Here is a 19,082-nt window from a genome sequence, read left to right as displayed (position 1 = left end):
TCTCAGCCACACAGGTGCCCAGGCTGAACCAGAGGGTGTGCCAGTGTGCCCGGGGTCACACAGCTTCTAGGTATCAAGCCAAGAACAGAAGCCAGGTCTGCCCAACCTCAGAGCCCCCGGCCGTGGATGGCTGCGCCGATGGGCCTGCATTGGGATGGTGGCCGCCAGACGGAGGGGTCAGAGGAGAGCCACTGGCACCTAAGTGCTCCTGGCTTCATTTACCCCAAAGGCCTGTGGGGGCAGGAAGGCGCTGTAGGCAGGAGCACTGCCCACCCCGGGGGGCCTGGCTTGCCAGTGCTGACTGCCCTCACTGCCTCCATGGAGCCACTCCAGCCCCAGAGCATCTGCAAGGAGGCCAGGCAGCCTGCCCGAGACCCACTGCGGGGTACGGCTCAGGCCCTCCCTTCCTGAAGCGGGCACCACGTGACTTTCCCCAGGGCCGCCTCCTCCCAGCCTCTCCCTCCAGCACGAAGGCCGGGGAGTGGGCATGGACAGTGGCAAGGTAGGAACAGTTGGGCTTCAGAGAAAGCAGGGCCACCCGGGGCTGTGTCCAGTTGTTGCATGTTACCCACAGACCTGGACGTGGCATTTTCCTGCCACCATGAAGACAGCTGCCCGAGAGCCTACTACCCCGGCTCCAGTGGTGCCAGCTTCCCCTTAAAGCAGGGGGAGCTCCTCTCAGGATGCCGGTGGGCAGGCCAGATTTCTGAAAGCACATGGAGAGCGGCCCAGGGCTACCCTGTGCCCCCAGCCACCTCCACCCTAAGCCAGGTTGCGGGAGTAGGTGAGTCCTGGGAACAGAAGAAACAGGGCAGGTCAGGCCTGCTCACATGGGGCAGGTGGGAACCAACAGTGATCAGAGCCACAGGAACGATGGGGTGCAGCAGCCAAGAAGGCATGCCTGTGAGGAGAGGCAGGGCCATGGCTCGGTCCAGTGTGACCGAGATGCACTGAGCCCACTGGCATCAGGTGGGGATAGCCGTGGGCCAAGGCCAGTGGCCCTGCCTCCAGAAGGGGAGGCACACTGTGAAAGTGGGTCCCCTGCCACACAGGGACCCTCAGGTGCTCTGTCCCACTGCAGCTGTCCCGCCTCCCCACGGGCAGCACAGAGCAAATTCCACTGGCTCCGGCGAGGCCCACCGCCCTTCTGGGCTATTCTCTCGTGCCCAGGCTCAGAGGTATCCACCTGCTCCTGGTTCCTGACATTTCCTCTGTGTTTTCTTCTGAGTTTCATAGCTAAGCCCATGAGACGTTTGGGCGTCATGTGGGTGTGAGGCTGAAGGCGGGGTGTTGTCCCCGGAGGTGCTGCTCCGGCACCAGCAGTGGGGAGGCCGTGGGGAGGCTGCCCCTCCACTCACATGCGTGGCTGGTGCGCTGGGGGGCAGCCGCGCCTGGGCTCGCTGTCCGTGGGCTGCCCACCTGCCAGCACCAAGACCACATCTGTGTGCCAGCCGTGCGCACTCTTCCCAGTTGGGGGAGTGTTCTCATCAGGGATGGATGTTGAATCTTGTCAGACACTTTTCCATGTCGTTGGTGGGATCTGGTGGCTTCTTCAGCCTGTTAGGGGGTCACACTGATTGACTCATACTCGCTCATGCGTTGCTGGATCGTGTTCACTGACATGCGTTGAGGGTTTTGCATCAAGTTCACGAGAGCCTGTGGTCTGGGTCCTCGCGCCCTCCACACGAGCTTTGTTGGTTTTGGCATCGGGTTAACAGTAAGAGGAGACGCGCCGCCTCTTGTGTGTTTTTGGGAGGAATTGTTTAAACTGGTGATAATTCTTACTTCAATGTTCGATAAATTCTCCAGTGAAACCCTCTGGGACTGAAGATTTCTTTGTGAGGAGCTTTTTAATTATGAATTCAATTTATCGTATGGGCATAGGACTGCTCAGGTTATCTACTTCATCTTGGCTGAGCTTCAGTACTGCGTGGTTTTAAAGTTTTGCTCAGTTCTTCCAAGTTGTCGTTTTTATGAGCATAAAGGGTTTTTTCTGGTGTTTTCTCATTGCTCTTTCAATAGCTCCAGGATCTGTTTCATTGCTGATACTGGTAACTTCTGTCTTTTCTCTCCTTGCTTTGTCAGTCTTGCCAGAGGCTCACCGGTCTTACCACCAGCATTCAAGCCACTGCCTCACGTCTCAGTGGCTCTCCTCCCTTCTCCATCATCCCCTCCCCTTGCAGCCTCAGCTTTGTGCTTCTCTCCCAGCTAGGAGGCAGGGAGGAGGCCCTGAGGCAGGGTGTCCCCTCCTTTCTGAGCACCCAGCGCCTGTACCCTTTGGCTATGCCAGGCATGCCCCACAAACCAAGGGGTGCTACCTCACCTGCACCCAGGCCCTCGATGTTCAGTTCCCCTGGACTCCCTCCAGCCCCGTGGGTCAGTGGGCCTGTCTGCTCACCTTCATGCACCCTGGGACTTCCTTGCTGTCCCCCTCACCCTGTTTCATGGGCTCTTCTCTCCTCCCGGGCACCGCAGACGATCCTCAGTTGGGCCTCATGCCCAGGAGGGCGGCACTTGCATTCCCTCTTACAGTCATGTCACCTCTTGAATCCCAGTTGGCTGGGTCAGGCTCTGCGCCCACACCTGCAGTGCCTCACTCTAATTCCTCCCCTGTCCTCCATCAGTGGGACCCTCTTCAGTGGCCTCAGCACAGGGTGGCCGCACATGGGACAGGAGCCCTGTCGCCCACCATGACCTGCGAGCATTGCTGCCTCTGCACTTGGGGGCACAGTGGGCCTTTGGGGGAGGGGGTCTCTGCTCTCTGGGGGTAGCTCCTTGCTCCAGGCATCTGCTAAAGGAGCATCATGAAGCGCCTGCATGCCGTCCCCCCATTGGGACACTGGAGGCTGGAGGGGTGGCCAGACTGCATTTAACCAGCCCCATGGAGCCGGCAGCACGTGGGCCTGGCACACTTCAGTTTAGAGCGACCACAGCAGCTGGGATAGGAACCCAGGGCCATTTGGCCCTAAAATCAGAGCTTTCACTGCCCAGACACCACCAGTGCCCCCACACTGGTGCTTCTCCACCACTCTGGGGATACCTGCCATGGCAGCCAGGCCTCGGCCTTCTGGTCCAGGCTGACGCCTTCAAAGCGGACCCGGCTGTGCTGTCTGGTCCGAGGCAAGGCCAGCCTACAAGCGGTGGGACCTTCGCTGTGGCTGAGTACCTCGCTCCCTGTGGGGCGCCCACTGGCCACACTGCAGCCTGTCACTTTCACGTGCTGGGCACAGAGAGTGCAGAGGCACAGCCAGTCAGCCCATAAATATTTGTAGCCACCGCCAGCATGACTTACTGGGCAATTTGCTTTTTAAAAAATTGCTCTCTAATTTTAAGTGAACAGCCCCTAATTAGAGTGATTTACAAGGTACCTGGGGACCGGTGGTATTTGAGCATACCAAGCGTGGGGCAGAGATTGATCGGCTCAGCATGATTCAGCGGCGCATCCTGATAACACTGCCGCTCTGAGTGGGACGTGGGCCTTCCAACAGGACGGCGCCCATTAGGGGCAGGGCTAAACAGGGAGGTCCTGGGGTGTGCACGGGGCGCCTGCAGGGTGGAGCAGCTTCTCCGCGGGGGCAGACGGGCCACAGTCACTGGACGTGCCTTGGTTTGGGTTGGGATGAGGAAGCCGTGCTGGCCCAGTCACACCTGGCTTCCTGCATGCCCCCTGTTGGTGCCAGCAATGCTCCCAGATGTCGAGGGCACAGCTGGTGCCTTTGTATCCTCCTGGAACACCTCTAGGCACAGAGTGGGCGCCCTGGGAATGCTGGATGGCTGGGCTGGGCTTCCAGTTACACTGCGCCATCTCATCCAGACTGGCGGCTGCGAGGCTGGCAGCTAGGAAGGAGGTTTGGTGAACATCCCACAGCCTCCCGGACTCCAGGGAGGCACCCAGCTAAGGCCGTCTTCAGTGGGAGCTGCCGCAGACCACCTCCCGAAGAGCTGCCAGCCCGCTGGCCGGCCCTGCCCCCACTCCTGCTCCAACAACTGCAGGAGAGTCAGCACTCTGACATTTAAGGGGAAAAATCAGAATCAAGAGCAGAAGGCAGAAATGAACATATTTTCTTGGTAAAAGGTCAGAGTGGTTTCTCTTACTTTTGTTTAAAAATGGTTTGTGTTGAACTATGACAAGGCTAAACGCATTGACAGCAGGGAGCAGGATCGGCAGCCTAGGGAGGAAGGTGAGGCCTGGAGACAGTGGGGGAGCAGACAGGGAGGCCCTTGCCTGGAGCGCCACAGCAGCCCTGGGGTTGGAAGTCAGAGGGCCACCGGGGCAGAGCTGGAACCAGCACCAGCCCCTTCCTGGCCGCCCAGAGGGACCCTCACCCCCAGGGCCCGTCCAGGCCTGGTCTGCTCTGGGCATCAGGTTGGGGGTGCTGCACAAGGGAACACTGGGGGCAGGTGTGGGCTCTATGCTCATCAAGATGGGCTTGGCGTGAGGCCTGCTCATCTCACATTCAAGTGGGAACCAGCACAGGAGCAGAGCAGCCTGCCGTGTAGTTCCTGGGGGTTGGGGAATGCCCACGAGCTCTTCCGATAAAAACCTGCTGAGTTGCAGTTCACCCACACACACACAATCCAGCTGCTCAGTGTCCAGAGCTTCAGTCCACCACAGTCACCCACAGAGACGCCCTGTACCCATGGTGGTCACTCCCCTTCCTCCCTCCCGAGTTCCCATTGCACCCCCCACCCTGGCCACCCTAACACCCTATCTCACGGGTTTGCCTGTCCCGGACACTTCGTGCAAGTACATTACACACGTGGTCTATCTGGCTTAGCACGTGTTTTCAAGGCTCATTCACAGTGCAGCCCATAGCCAGCTCATTCCTTCGTGGCCAAGTAGCATTCCCCTGATGGCCCCCACCGTTGGCTCACCCACCCACCCAGCCCGTCCTGGCTCCTGTGAACATTGCTGCTGCAATCATTCATGTCCACAGCATGTGGGCATGTGCCCTCCTGTGTCTCAGGCACGTGCCCAGGAGCAGAACTGCTGGGTCGTCCGAGGAGCCCCCAGCCCTCACCAGCACATGTTACTGTCTGGCTTCGATTACGGCCGTCCCTGGGGGTGCAGAGGTGGCCCTCCATGGCCTCCAATTCATTTCCCTAACGACTGCTGCCCTGGTGCTATTGTGCATGGTTACTGGCCATGTGTGTATATTCTTGGAGAAATTCTGCCACCGGCTCACTAGCCTGCTTTCTAATTGGATCATTTCTCTTCATGGTTGAGCTCATGGAGTTGCCAGTAAATTCCAGATGCATGGTTGGAGAGGCTGCATCTCGTGGGGTTTCTGCGGGCTGAGAGGACCTGTCTGCCTCTCAGACCCAGGAGGCACTGGTGCTCGCTGGTGTCATTATGAGTGCCCATGGGGGCAGAGCCAGGAGATGGGCAGCGGACAAGCTGGGATTGGCAAGGAGAAGCCTTCCTGGAGGGAGCTGCGTGGGGCGGAGGGGCCCCAGCGTCAGGAGTATACATGCATCACTACATATGGCCCTGGCGGTGTCCCTTCCAACCTGGGAACTCTCCAAACTGGGTGTTTGCCGTGGTCTGGCAGCCCCTCCTGGTGTCTGGGGGTGTGGGGGGCTACTGGCAGGCCCCCAGGAGGAAGGGAGGGCAGGAGGGAGAGACGATGGGGGGCACTGTGAACCCCCTGCCCCCATTTCTGGGCACTCCGTCCTCCACTCACCTGGGAGCATCTCCTGCTGCCTGGCCCTGTGGCACAGGCCCAGCTCTGCCATGCCCTGGGCCGGCCCTGAGCCCTTTGCCCCCATTTGCACACAAGGGGACAACCAGCTGGCTTGGGGGAGCCCTGCCCTGTCACCCCATGTTTGGAAGCGGCTCTCCCAAGTCACCGTGGCGTGGGCCGCCCTACCTCCTGGCATTCCCCAGTTAAAAGCAACACTGGCCTGAGGAGGCAATAAAAGGAATGGCCCGGCCCCCATGTTCCTGGAGCTGGTGCCCCTCCCCCGCCCAGGCTTCCCAGGGCTGCCTGCCCCTCCAGCCCCATTCCCTGCTCCCTTTCCTGTCCTGGCCCTGGTGGGACTCCCAGAACCTGCAGGCCAGCAGAGCTTCAGATCCTCCCTCGTTACACAGGCAAGGAAACTGAGGAACAGGGGGGCATTTCCGGCAAGACCCATGAGGGTTAGCTTACCAGCAGTGCTGCCAGGTGGGCCCCCTCCACTCTGTGGCTGAGGCCACGTGACCAGGGGGAGGCCCAGTTTGACTTGGGTTGGCTGACCCCAGAGGAGCCCTGCGCTGGCCGCACTCGGCCCGATCCTGTGTGTCTGCACAGAATGCCCATGGCAGTCTGCCAGGCTTTGCCATGGCAGCCCCGTCGTGACAGCCCTGTCGTGATCCAGGCCTGACCGCTCCTCTGTGGACCGGCCCAGGGCGGCGGGCAGGAGCATCCCCATCTCTCACTGTTCTCAGGGCAAGGGGGTCTGGCGATGGGGGGCAGCTGACCCAGGAAGCTGGGGTCCTCGCCCCACGTCCAGTCTTCAGGATTCCAGAAACAGGGCAAGACCCCACCCACCAGGAAGGGCCTGCTCCTGGAGGATGTGGCTCTGCTGGGCGTGGGGGCAGGCCTTCCCTCTCTGTGCCCAGCTCTGGCGGGCCAGCGGAAGCCAGGACAGCCGGCCCGCATGGGCAGACCTGAGGTGTTTGGTCCAACCCCCCGCTGGGCCAGCCCTCCTGGGGCAGCTGGAGGGGCCGGCCCCCAGGCCCCTCACCTCCTCACACGTGCTCCATGTTTCCCGCCCACGCTGCAGGCCACAGGACCCGCGGGCGCCAAGATGCAGCTGCTGGAGACGGAGTTCTCGGGCGCCGTGCGGGAGCTCATTGAGCTGCACCTGCTGCGCCAGGACAGCATCCCGGCCTTCCTCAGTGCCCTCACGCTTGACCTCTTCAGCCGCCAGACCGTGGCCTAGCCTGCTGCCGCGCTCAGGGCTCGGCCGTCCCCTCAGCCTCTGGAGGTGGTGGGAGTGGCCAGCTGGCCGGGACCTGCCTCACAGGGCCAGCTGCCCATCCCACCCGTTCGCCCCGACACAGATGGCCTCCTCGGCCCAGGCAGGCAGCAGCGTGGTGCGATGAGGTCACTGAGCCCCATCCCGCTCACCCCACCCAGGCAGCCTGCACCCCATGCTCAGGACCCTGAGGGCCCACCTCGAGCCAGCAGGCGCTATGATGCTCAGGGCCGCCCACTCGGTGGGAAGGGCCACCACCTTCTCTTTCCCTCCCTCCTGGAAAATTCTGCTCTTGGAGGTGGCCTGGAGGGCAGTGTTTATGGGGGGGCCCACTTCCTCTCACCTCCCCCAACTGTCCCCCCACCCACATGCCAGGAGCCTGGTGGGTGGACCTGGGGTGGCCAGGCAAAGTCCCTGGGTCCTTATGAAATAAAGCTTTCTCTCTGCCACCCCCGCCCAGCTCACCATATGTGTGTGTGTGTGTCTGAGCCCCGATGTCACAAGCTTGCTGTGCTGACACTCAGCCTGGCCCCAGGGCAGCCCCTGGCCACTCAACAGCCCCACACAGGTCCAAGCCCCAGGGAGGCCCCAGAGGATGCAGCAATGCCAGCCTCCACTCCCCGAGGGTTAGAGGTGTGCCTTGCACATGTGCACGCAGCCTGCATACAGCAGGCACTCAGATGGGACGGCCGCCCATCCTCAGGTCCTGACCTGCCAAACCGACCAATGACCCTCACAATCTGCGACCTGGGGAGCTGGCCTCTTCAGGGGATGCTGGCAGCAAGGGCTGCCCACAGGCATGCTCTCCCCTTCATTCAGTGACCTCAGGACACCGACCTCCAACCTGTCACACTAGGGTTTGGGGAATGCATGGGGCCTCCTGGGCTGGGGGGGCTCCTGGCAGGCTGGGTTCCCTCTCTACCCAGATCCCTAGGCCAAGGTCCCTGCAGACTAGGGCTCAGGGTGGGCACATGTGGGGGCCCACACGGAGGGAAGGGCCCACCGTCCAGGGGCTCAGTTCAGGGGGCTGGGGCAGTGCCTGCCACCCATCACCGCTAGGCACCAACGGGTCTGGTATCAGAAGCCAGAGCAGCCATTGGCCCCACCTCACCAGCCAGCTCCACCCAACGGCGAGTCCTGGGGCTGCGCCAGGGGAGGGCCAGGCCAGGGTCCAGCTGATCCCCAGAGCCTGGGAGTGCGGCAGAGAGTGCCCTGCATGCCATTTCCAGATGTGCACCTGGGGAGGCTGGGGCTACACTCCCAGAAGGGCCAGAGGAGACACGTGTTCGGATCAGAGCCGCCCAGTCCTGAGCTTGCAGCATGAGCATGTGCCTCACAAAGTGGGCCTGGCCTTGCCCCAGCTCACCAGCAGGGGCGGCTGCATGCCTGCAGGACCCAGGGCCCCTGCTCACGAGGTCACAGTGCAGCGCTGGGCCTTTGCTGGTCGCAGACACAGCCAGTCTGAGCGGGGCTCAGCCAGCCCACACCCCTCAGATGAGTTCCAGTGTCCCCACACTGCTCGAGAACCCTCGCCAGCTCACCTTGGGGCCAAGTCCCCCACCAGCCTCCGTCATCACCAGTGGGACAGCGTCACTGTGTCAGAGCTACCACCCCGTGTTGGAGGTGGGCTGAGCCTTGGAAGCAGCTGCTCACGGGGGTCCTGGGGGTCACAGTGAGTCCCCACTGGGAGCTTCAGGGCAGACCTCAAAGCACATTTGTTCAGCACTTCACTCAGGCTTTGTTGTCCAAATGGCCATGTGCACAGTGCCGTTCCAGGTGCTGGGAGCCGCCAGCACAGAACAGAGCCCCTACCTTCTCTCTCTTCCACCTGAAGCCTTCCAGGCTGAGGAGCAGGGGTCTGAGCCTACAGGCCTCTTCTCTGAGCCTGGTACTGCCCTCCCTCTACTCTGAGCCTTTGTGGGAGGAAAGGCTGGGACCGTGGGGCTGGAGGGCCATGCTTCTCTCTCCTCTCCACCCCCACCCATGCCCAGGAGCAGCTGGAGGCCGGCCAGCTGGGCCCAGGTGTGCTGAGAGCATGTCTATGTGGACCGGCCTCCCACCCAGTGCCCACATGTGGGCCAGCCCAGGGTGGACAGGCAGTGCCTAGGAGGCCCACCCACCTCCAGATAGCAAGCCTGGGGCGACCTGGGGGCAGAGATCCAGCTGACTTGTATCACCTGCCCTGAGGAGTTTGTCACATCCTCCTCCAGGGCCACCTCCAGGGCACAGATGACCAGGGGAGGAGGCACAGACCAGCCTGGGTCTGTGCTCCCTCCCGGCTCCCCGACAGGCCACAGGAAGTTCCAGCTCTGGCAGACCCCACTTCCACCAGCTCATTAGTGGGCGCCCGATGCTAAGTGGTTCTAAGCTGCTAATGACTAATTCTAAGGGATTAGTGCCACAGCAATGAACTCTAATTGTCAGGGTGTAACAGGATTTGGTGCACAACAGGCCCCTTCCAGCTCCCGAGGCTCTGGGGGTACAGCGCCGCCTGCTGGGGCCTCCACGGGACCCCGCCCGGGTGCCAGGGAGACCCGTGAGCGTTGATCACTGCTGCTCTCTCTCCTGTGCTGGAGATGAGCAAATCACTGGGCCCTCCAGCTCCTCAAGATGGTGTGGACCGAGGACCAGCAGCAGGAGCTGGCTAGACGCGCGTTCTCGGAACCAGCTCAACAGGCTGAACCAGAACCTGCATCTGACCCGGTGCCGCTCCGTGTTGCACAGCTCTCCCCCGATCAAAGCTTCCTCATTTACAAAGCTCCTCCCAACTGTGAGCTCATGCCCATCCCATAATGATCCTGCATGCTGGGATTGTCAAGGGAGAAAGCCAAGGTCCAGTCAGGGCAGGGGCTTGCCTCGGGTCACGTGCAACTCTGTGTCCAGCCTGGACCCGACCCAGGCCTCCTTACCAGCCCACAGCCCTTCACAACCCCAGCTTTTGGCTTAAACTGGCCCATTTCCCTCAGGGATAAGGGTCACAGGACGCCAGAGCTAAGCAAAGCCTGGGCCTCTGTCCCAGGGCAGCCTTGGCAGGGAGGGGTACTTGGGCCCAGAGGGCACAGAATCCAGGGCCATGCAGGCAGGAGTGTGTGCATGTGTCTACATGTAGGGCTGTGCATGTGTGTGTTTGCATAAGTGTGTGCATGCATGACTATCACATGTACGTGCACATATGTGTGCAGTGAGGACAGGTGGCTTTCCCAAACTGCTTGAATTCCTGTTTCAGGCCCAGAGAGGGTTGGGGCCTTGCCCAGAGTCACACAGCACAAGAAAGCCAAGGACGAGCAGTGGGGCCTCATGCAGACACCATCTGGCCCAACCCGCTGTCTGTCTCACTTTACATTTTCTCTAACTGTACAATTTTAATGCATTTTAAATGTAAAAACCTTCCAACCACAGAAATGTAGAATAAAAAGAAAAAGTTCCTTGGCTGCATCCCAGCCCCTCCTGTGTGGCAGATGCACACCTGCCACGTGGACTTACAAAAATACAGTGTGCTTTCAGTGGTTTGTGTGGTTTTTAAAATACCTGGACTGCTCTGCAGCTTGGTTTTCTCACTTAACAATTGTCTTGGAAATTTTCCATTGAAAGCATCTACTGATGTACTTCATTGGGTTTTTGTTATTTCCAAAACATGTAAAAGAAATTTTATCAAATAGGATAACTGCCGAAACACCAGATCCTCGCTTTAAAATAAAGGGGACAGCATTTCTCAGCACTTCCATAGTTCCAGACCATTTTGGTTATTACTGTAAAAAACAAGCCAGGCCAAACCAAAACAGACAGAAAACTAAGTTCCAGATTCAAATAAATAAGCCAGTCCTGTCCCCACCCTACTCAGCATACCATTTGCCAACCCTTACTTTTCAAGAATGAGCAGTAGGTGTGGGAGTGTTTCTGACTGGTCAGTATTTCTGAGACCTCGTGGACCCCCATGTCCCTCGGACGTGCCAGTCCCAGGCTCAATTTGCTGTTCCCATCTCTCCTGGCTCACCTGTTACGGACTGAGTTGTGTCCCCCAGCACCCACATGTTGAAGCCCCAGCTCCCAGTACTCAGAAGGGACTGTATTTGGAGCAGGGCCTTTATGGAGGTGATTTAAGGTAACGAGGGGTCATTGGGGTGGGCCCTGATTCCACAGGGCTGGTGTCCTCAGGCGATCAGGATGCAGACATGCACAGCGGGGCAGCCATGTGAGGATGGGGAGAAGATGGCACCCACACACCCAGGAGAGGCACATGAGGAACTGGCCCTGCCCACACCTGGGTTTGGGACGTCCAGCCTGCAGATCTGTGAGAAACACATTTCTGTTGTTTAAGCCCCAGGTGTGTGGTGGTCCTGGGTTATGTCAGCTAAGCTAAGACACCCTCACTTATGTGGACCCTGCCTGCCCCCATCCCCTGCACCAGCCTTACTCTTTATGACACTTATTCCCACCTGGCACCTACTTTATGCATATTTATAATACAAATTACATGTGGCGTAGCATGTTACATGGAGTGTATGTAGCATGCACATCTCACACGTATGGTCTGTAAGATACATGCATGTCACAAGTAGAGAATGCGTGTCACATGTATGGATAGTGTGCATATTACAAAGTAGTTTACATGTTACATGTGTATATAATACACACAACACATGGTATATTCTGTATACTTTTTCACCCATGTAGTATCTTGAGCACCCGCAGAATAGCACTGATAGAAATAACACAACCACATACGACTGAAAATTTTTTAGCAGTCACCTTTGAACTGTAGAAGAAACAGTTGAAATTAATTTTAATGCACTCATTTAACCCAATACATCAAAAATGTTACATCAACTTGTGATCAATATAATTAACAAGACATTCATTCACCACATTTTGTGGCCCTGGGTTTTGGAAATCCAGCATCTTATTTACACTTCCCGCCTCTCTCAGTTTGGACCAGCCACATGCCAGGTGCTCCATGGCCACTGTCCAGGCCAGGACTGCTCGGCAAAACGGGGGCCTCACCGTGTCCACACAGGCCCCGGCCCCTGACTGCCTGGCTCCCTCAGGTGCTCAGTCTTCACTGGTGGACACGAGCATGTGAAAGGCACCATCAGACTGTGTCCCTGTTTGACTAATAGCAGAAGCGGCCGTCCTGGCAGGTCACCCAGGAGTGCGTGGAAACTGGCAGAGCCAGGGAGCAGAGAGCCACATCCAAAGACTGGTCAGGGAGCCGAGCTCCCTCCAGAAAGCAGCCAAGCACCGGCCTGGACACCAGGCAGCCGCTCCATGCTGGCTCCACCCCGACCCGCACGCTGCTCCAGGCAGGTGTCCCCCACCTGAGCCTCAGTCTCTACATGTGTAAAGTGGACTGATGAGGGCCTGGTGGGGGGGCGGCAGAGGCAGCTTGAGGCCATTGCTGGCAGCCCCCTCCCCGGCCAGGGCTCCATGTGTGGCCTCTTTAGTGCAACACTATAATTAGCTCAATTACCAACAGCCTTCATGCCTTTTTTCTCTTGCTTTTTTTTAACTTAAAATGGAAATTAAATTTTGCACCAGGTTTACAGGCTGTTAACAGAATTCACTAATCAAACCCCAACACCACGTCCTTGAAAATGAGAATTTAAAAAGGTCTGTATTTGCATATTCATGTTTTTAATAGGGTTCAGAAGGTATATTTGCAACTGATGAAAGGATTAATTAATCTAATTTGCATCGGTGGCACCCTTAACCCCTTCTGAGCTGGCCCAAGGTGGGAGGGCCCTGGGGGGCACAGGGACTGGGGGCCCCCCAGCAAGTAGCGAGAGGGGCCCAGCTCGGGCTCCCCTCCCTGGCACACAGCCCTGAGAGCTGGAGCACCCAGGGGTCCCACAGCAGCCGCGACTGGGGCCTGGCCTTCCCAGCTGCTCCCAGGGCAACCCTGGCAAGGTGGCCGTGGTGTTTCTACTTAAAACAAACATAGCTGGAATACCTTTTTATAGCATTAATGTCCGGCCACTGAAAAATGTTTGGAAAATGTAGGAACATCCCAAGAAGAAAAGGGAGACCGCTTGTTGCTCCATCACCAGAGACAGTCGAGGCGCACTTTGGATGTCTCGCACTCTGGGCTTGTGCCCATGGATGCCTGGGCATGTGTGTGTGCACTGCCCACACGTGCACGTGTGTGCACAATTGCCTCTCCTCCTGGGCCTGACACTCTCGGGCATGTGCCCAGCCAGCGTCTGCATATGCTGTTCTGCCATCTCCGGTCCCTTGACGTGCCAGCCCAGCACCTGAGTCACCGCCTCCAACAGCAGAGGCTGTGGGCTGCTGTGCTCTGACCCTTTGTGGGAATCAGTTTCCCCTTCTTGTTATGATTATTGTCACTGGCGGTGCTGCCCAGAGTGCCCTGGCCACATGGTCACGAGGTCACGAACACCCCCTGGGGAATCTTCAGGGCTGAAGGGCAAGGACATCCGGAGGTCCTGGCACACACAAATGACCTCTCGCCAGTTTGTGCTCCCCAGGGCGTCGTCCTCTGGGGACATGGGCCCAGAGATGCTGCAGAGCGACCCCATGCGGTTGGCCAGGTGCAGGGGGTTATGGACAGACAGGAGGCCAACTGTGCAGCTGGGGAACCGCCTGGGAAGTGGACCCAGAATGGGGAGGACTCAGCAGAGTGCACAGCTCAGAGGCAGCGAGGAAGCCAGCCGGGTGGGTGGCAGAGGGGTGACAGTGGATGCCACGTGTGCTGAGGATGCTGAGCTCCAGCCCCAGGAGGAGCACCAGCCCGCAGGCCGGCCCTCACCTCCTGGGACCCCAGCAGAGCTGCTGTCCCAGGGGCTGTGACCGTCCCCGTTCAGCGCACAGTCCGTCCATACGGGCTGATGGCCTGCAGGCCCAGATGTAGATGGACTGATTTCCCGGCAGTGCTCCCCTGGGGGGAGCCCACGCCCCAGGATGGGGGTGAGTTTGAGAGGGAGTGGGACCCTGCAGGCCAGGTGGTGACCCCAGAGAGGCAGCCCAGGGCCCCGTGAGCACCAGCGCAAAGAGCATGTGTGGGACTGGCATCTGGTGAGCAGATGAGGGCTGCTCCACTGAGGCTCACGCCACAGGCTCAGCCCTCGTGCACCCTGTGATGAAGCCACAGGACCAGCCTGGCCGGGCCCCAACTACCCCATTTCTAGGTCCTCAGGACGATCTGTGTGGGGTCTGCTCAGGCTCCTAGTGCCACGCCGCCGATGGGGCAGCTTAAACGGTGGGCGTGTGTTTTCAGGCACCTGTTGCTCCTGGCAAGGGCCTCCTGGGTCGCTGTGACCTCACAGAGTGCTGGTGTCTCCTCCACCGCAGGGGGCCACAGTCCCCGGGGTCAGGGCCCCGCCCTAGTGGCCCCCTTTACCCTCAGTGGCCTCCAAAAGGCCCACCTCCACATACAGCCACGCCGGGGTACAGGGCTTCAGCACATGAGGCGCAGGGGACGCTCAGCCCACAGCCTGTGGGTCTCACCTGGTTGTAAAGGCATTCAAAGTGACTAAGCAAATCTGACCCATTTAGCTTGTGATTTTAATTAAACATTTAGAACGACTTGATTAAAGTTTATAACCAATACCTAAATATCTGGGACATTTTATTGGTCAATATTTTGAGTTGAGATCCATTCATTGTGTGAGTGTTTAAACATTTAGGGGAATATGCTTAATGCATTTTGAAGATTAGCATATTTATCATTAGAGGACACAGAGCAGTGAGACCTCCCCCCATCTGGAAGAGCCCCTCAGGGAGGACCTGTTTGCAGAGGACAACCTGCCTGGGGCCCGTGCAGCCGCCCCACTGACTTCGTGCATCAGGCAAGGCTCGTCCGCCACCGTGGGTGTCACCTTCACCCCCGTCCCCATCCCCAGCCCAAGGCCGAGAGCAACACGGCCACCACAAGCATGTGACTCAAGGGCCGTCCCGCTGGCACACCCAGAGCCCATAGCACCTCCTCTCATCCTTGGACCAGCAAGGGGCTCCGGGACCCACCTCTGCTTGGTGACTAAGGACCCTTCGGAAACTGATTCCCTGGGAAACCTCTGTGCCAAGGTGCAGTCTTCAAGGAAAACGCGAGGGAATGGGAATGGGTGAAGCTCAGGGTTTAGGAAATGCAGACGGAAGGGTGGAGCAGAGCACCTGGGGAGGCAGCTGCGCACAGCCCGGCAGGGAGGACGAAGAGGAGGGAGAGGACATGACGACAGGGTCTAGGGGGCATCCTGGTGCTCCCCAAGGAGGAGGTGGCCCTGGTGGCCTCCGTGCAGTGATGCCTTCCAGGGAAAGGAGCCCTCTGTGGGGAAAGAGCCGCCCTAGAAGAGCTCATCATCGAGGCTGGACTGTGGCCTCCCTGCACAGGAGGCAATGGCCCTGCTGGCCCCCACCCTCATCGTGAGCCCAAGGGCCAGCAGGGCAGACGTGACGGGTGGACCGTGAGCTCAGCATTGGGCTTCGTGTGTTAAAGCAAAGAAGGGCACCCAGGCCCCCAGGAGCTCAGGAAATGCCTCGGCGCTCAGAAAGCCCCCTGGATCTTCCTACAGACACTCCCGCCTGCCACAAAGCAGGACAAAATCAGGAGCCTTGCTGGTAAGCACCGACGTGGGTTTGAACAGAACTAAGGCTAAATGTTTCTGCGAGGCCATCTGACTGCATGAAACCCCAGCTGTTGCTCTAGAGAGAGGAGACACACGCTCCTGACACTCTGGCCTATGACATGTTCCGCTGCTGCATTCGCCTAACTGGGTCATGCAGTGTGACGCTCCCTGGAGAATGGCACTGGGTGTGTACCAGGCAGGCCTCTCCCAGCTCAGCCCGCCAGTGGGCCCCGAGCCCTGGTGGTCTGGGTGAGACCTTCCGAGTGTACTGTATGTGATCACGTAGTTTGCTTTTCCCCACTCTGTGATGCTTCTAGGGTTTACCTGTACTCCACTGTATGAATACACAAAAGTGTTCATCCACCCACCCAGCAGGTGAACCCTGGGACCCTTTCCAGCTTTTTGCTACTGAAGGCCACATGCCATGAGCATCCCGGAGAGTCTGCACCGGCTCAGGAGCACACGTTCTCCAGGGTTGAGGAGGAGGAGGCTCACGGGGGCACCCGACACGAGACAAAGCCCGACTGTCCCCCACCGTGCCCAAACCACCTCACATTCCACCAGCGAGGCACTGCATGACCAGCAGCCTGCACCGGCTCACTCTCCGGGTTTGGCCCCTCAAGTGGGGACACGCAGTGTCTGGTGGGTTTCCCGTGCACATCCCTGAGTGCGGTGGAAGTCGGGCATCCTATTATGCTTGTATGCCACCGTGTCCCACTCTGGTGGGTGGCCCATCCCCGCCTCTTACCCTTTTCCCTGCCGGGGTGGGCCTCTTCCTTTCTGACCCTCGCAGCTCCTCACACGGATCCTAATCCTTTGTGGGGCTGCCTATGGAAGCAGCTCCCCCCATTCTGTGACTCACCTTTGTACCCACCTTACAGCGTTTTTTGATAAACAGAGTTCTCAATGTTGGTGTAGTTTTATTTATTCATCTTTTATTTTATGCTTGGCACTTCTGGCGTCTGGTTTAAGCAAACCACCTCAACAGAGTGAGGTCATAAAGATGATCTCCCACACTGTCTTCCGCAAGTGGCTTTTATTTATGGCGTGAGACAGAAATCCAATTTCATCTTTTCCGCACGAAGGACTATCTCAGCAGCGTTTGTTAAGCGCCTGTCTGCCCTGCAGCCCCACCCCCACCCCGCCTGTGCTGTCGCAGGTCAGGCTTCGGGATGAGTAGGGGTGAGGAAGTCCTCTGGGGCATCTGTACTTCCCCTGGTCACCGAGTCTGTCCCAGAGGGACCTAGTGACGGCACAGAGGCGAGGACAGCACTGTGGGGGACACCAGGGGCCCTGAGGCTCTCACACTGACTTGCTGTTTTAAAGAGGACACTTCCCGTGTCCACAGACTGTAGGTAGGCCAGGCAGAGGGCGGGAGCCCATTCGTCAGCCTAAGGATGTTCCAGCTGGTCCCCGTTCTCCTAAGAGCTTTTATAATGTGAGTTTTCATGGAAACACAACAGCCGTACCTGCCCAGATCACAGTGCAGCTGAGTGGCTGTCCCTGCTCCAGCACGAACAGGACGCTGGGCCTGCACAGAGACCCGGTCACAACACCCACCGGCGATGGCCTGTCACTCCGGAGCAGGGTTGCCCATTTCAGAATTTTATATGAACAAAGCTGGACAGTACATGTCCACTGGTGTCTGACCTTCCCCTCAACACTGTAACTCATCCTCCTGCATGGCTGCAAGGAGTTATTTTTTACAGCTTTTTATGATGGGAAAACATTTAGCAAAGATGAAAGAATTTTACAACGAATGCATATAGTCACCACCTTGAAGCTGCCGGATGTTTTCCCCTGTCTGCTTTTTCACGTCTCTGTGCCTCACTCCATCAAGGCGTCTGTCTGCTTAACACATCGCAGAGCAGATCACAGACAGCACGGCCTCCACCGGGCACCTCACGTCTGTGAGATTATCCAGAGGTGCCGCACATTCACAGTTCCTTTCTCTGGAGTAAAATTTACAAAGGAAACCTCGTAAGTGACGACTGTGGACACTTGTGTGACCCAGCCCCTAAAACAGGACATTCCAGAAAGTTACCTGGTCAGCCCAGCCCCCACAGCTCTGGAGCTTTTCTGGCCTTGTCGAGATGTAGCTGACGTGGAGCACGGTGGACACTCAGGTGGGATGTCCTTGTCCCCTGGGCACAACCCGCGCAGTGGTGGCAGTAAGCATCTGAGAGGTGGCGGCCCCTGCCCTGCCTGCCGGGCATCCGGGCGTCCCCTGAGCAGGGCCCGGAGCTGGGCCCATCCAGCCTGTGAAGAGCCCGTGTGTGCGCCCTCTGGGCATTGAGGCCCCGAGTCAGAGGCCAATCGGCCCCACAGCCCTAAGCAGCCGAGCCTCTGAGCTCCAGGTGGTGCTGGGCCGCTGACTGCATCCCCTGAGGCGCCCTCCAGGCCTCCAGGTGGTGGGGAGACAGAGTCCCGCCTGGCTGCGTCTGAAGCCCTGGCTCTCTGCCATAGCGTGCCTCCACCTCTGGGGCAGGGGTCTGCCCTGTGGCTGCACTTCTGATGGGCCTGAGAACGGCTGTCAGCTGTCGGCTGTCAATGTGTTCAGTTTTTTGCTGGTTTGGACAGAGGGACGATGCCAAGCACCTCTGTGCTTCCCTGGAGTTGGAAGGGGTCGTTCTGCCCTCGTTCACAGCTGGGGCGTCTCCTGGCTTTCGCAGGGTCCCTTACATATTCTGGATGTGAGTTCTTTGTCAGACATCCAGATCACAGGTAACTCCCCCAGGCTCTGGGCTTGCCTCTTTATTTTCTTAACGTCTCTTGATAAACAGACATGTCTAATTGTAATTATCTCATTCATCATCACCTGTAGTGGTTTCTGCTTTTTTGTTATTTAAGACGGCTGCCAGCGAGACCACACAGATATCTGTCTGTGTTTTCTTCTAGAAGCTCTAGTTTAGCTTTCACGTTTGGATATATGAACCATCCCAAATTTCACATCTGGTGTGAGGTCTTGTGGACATCTGCTCACTCTGGGACACTCAATGGTCATAAATCAGGGGGCTGCGTATGCAGTGGTCTCCCTGTAGGCTCCAGATTGGGCCCCATGGATCACTAAGTCCACAATCTTAACTGCTGTAGCTTTATATTAAGCCTGGTAATAAGGTGTAAGTGAATCTGGCTGCGTCCGTAATTGATTCTAACAGTTTGCAGATTCTTTTGGATTCACTCTGCTCACATCACATCTGCATGTGAAGACAGTTTGCTTCCTCAAATCCAAATTTTTATTACTTTTTCTTTTCCTCATTGCTTTGGCTAAAATCTGCACCACTTGACTCGGAAGGTGGAGCGAGTGGTGTTTAACTTTGTTTACAAGCAAGGAGTCCATGTGCTCAGCGCCCTGCTGCTAGTACGTGCCTGTGAGGCTTTGCTTCCTTGCCTTAAAGTACCACTGCGCGCGTGGCTCTCAGAGAGCGGGCTGTGCAGTCCAGGGGTTTCAACACGTGCTTTCCTGCATCTGTTGAGGTAATCCTGTGGGTTCTCTATTTTGTTGGTATGGGGAATTACACTGATTTTTTTAAATGTTGAACCAAT

General features: G+C 58.0%; 1 protein-coding gene across 9 annotated transcripts in view; it reads left to right on the top strand.

The window, feature by feature from the left end:
• MAD1L1 (mitotic arrest deficient 1 like 1) overlaps window positions 1–19,082 on the top strand; it is a 418,618-nt gene that overhangs the window by 351,892 nt on the left and 47,644 nt on the right. For 8 of the 9 annotated variants that reach the window (XM_037008490.2, XM_037008486.2, XM_073214937.1 and 5 more), the window contains one exon: window positions 6,766–7,414. The exons of the other annotated variant lie outside the window; for it this stretch is intronic. In XM_037008490.2, coding sequence (XP_036864385.1) covers window positions 6,766–6,839 — 74 coding nt within the window. In that variant the 3' untranslated portion in view covers window positions 6,840–7,414. Of the gene's footprint in view, window positions 1–6,765; window positions 7,415–19,082 lie in introns of those variants that run through there. 9 annotated transcript variants of the gene reach the window in all.

Source organism: Manis javanica, chromosome 10 (assembly GCF_040802235.1).
Source record: "Manis javanica isolate MJ-LG chromosome 10, MJ_LKY, whole genome shotgun sequence".
Classification (NCBI taxonomy): domain Eukaryota; kingdom Metazoa; phylum Chordata; class Mammalia; order Pholidota; family Manidae; genus Manis; species Manis javanica.
The sequence above is the reverse complement of the archived record's forward strand: the minus strand, read 5'-3'. Positions and strand labels throughout refer to the sequence as shown.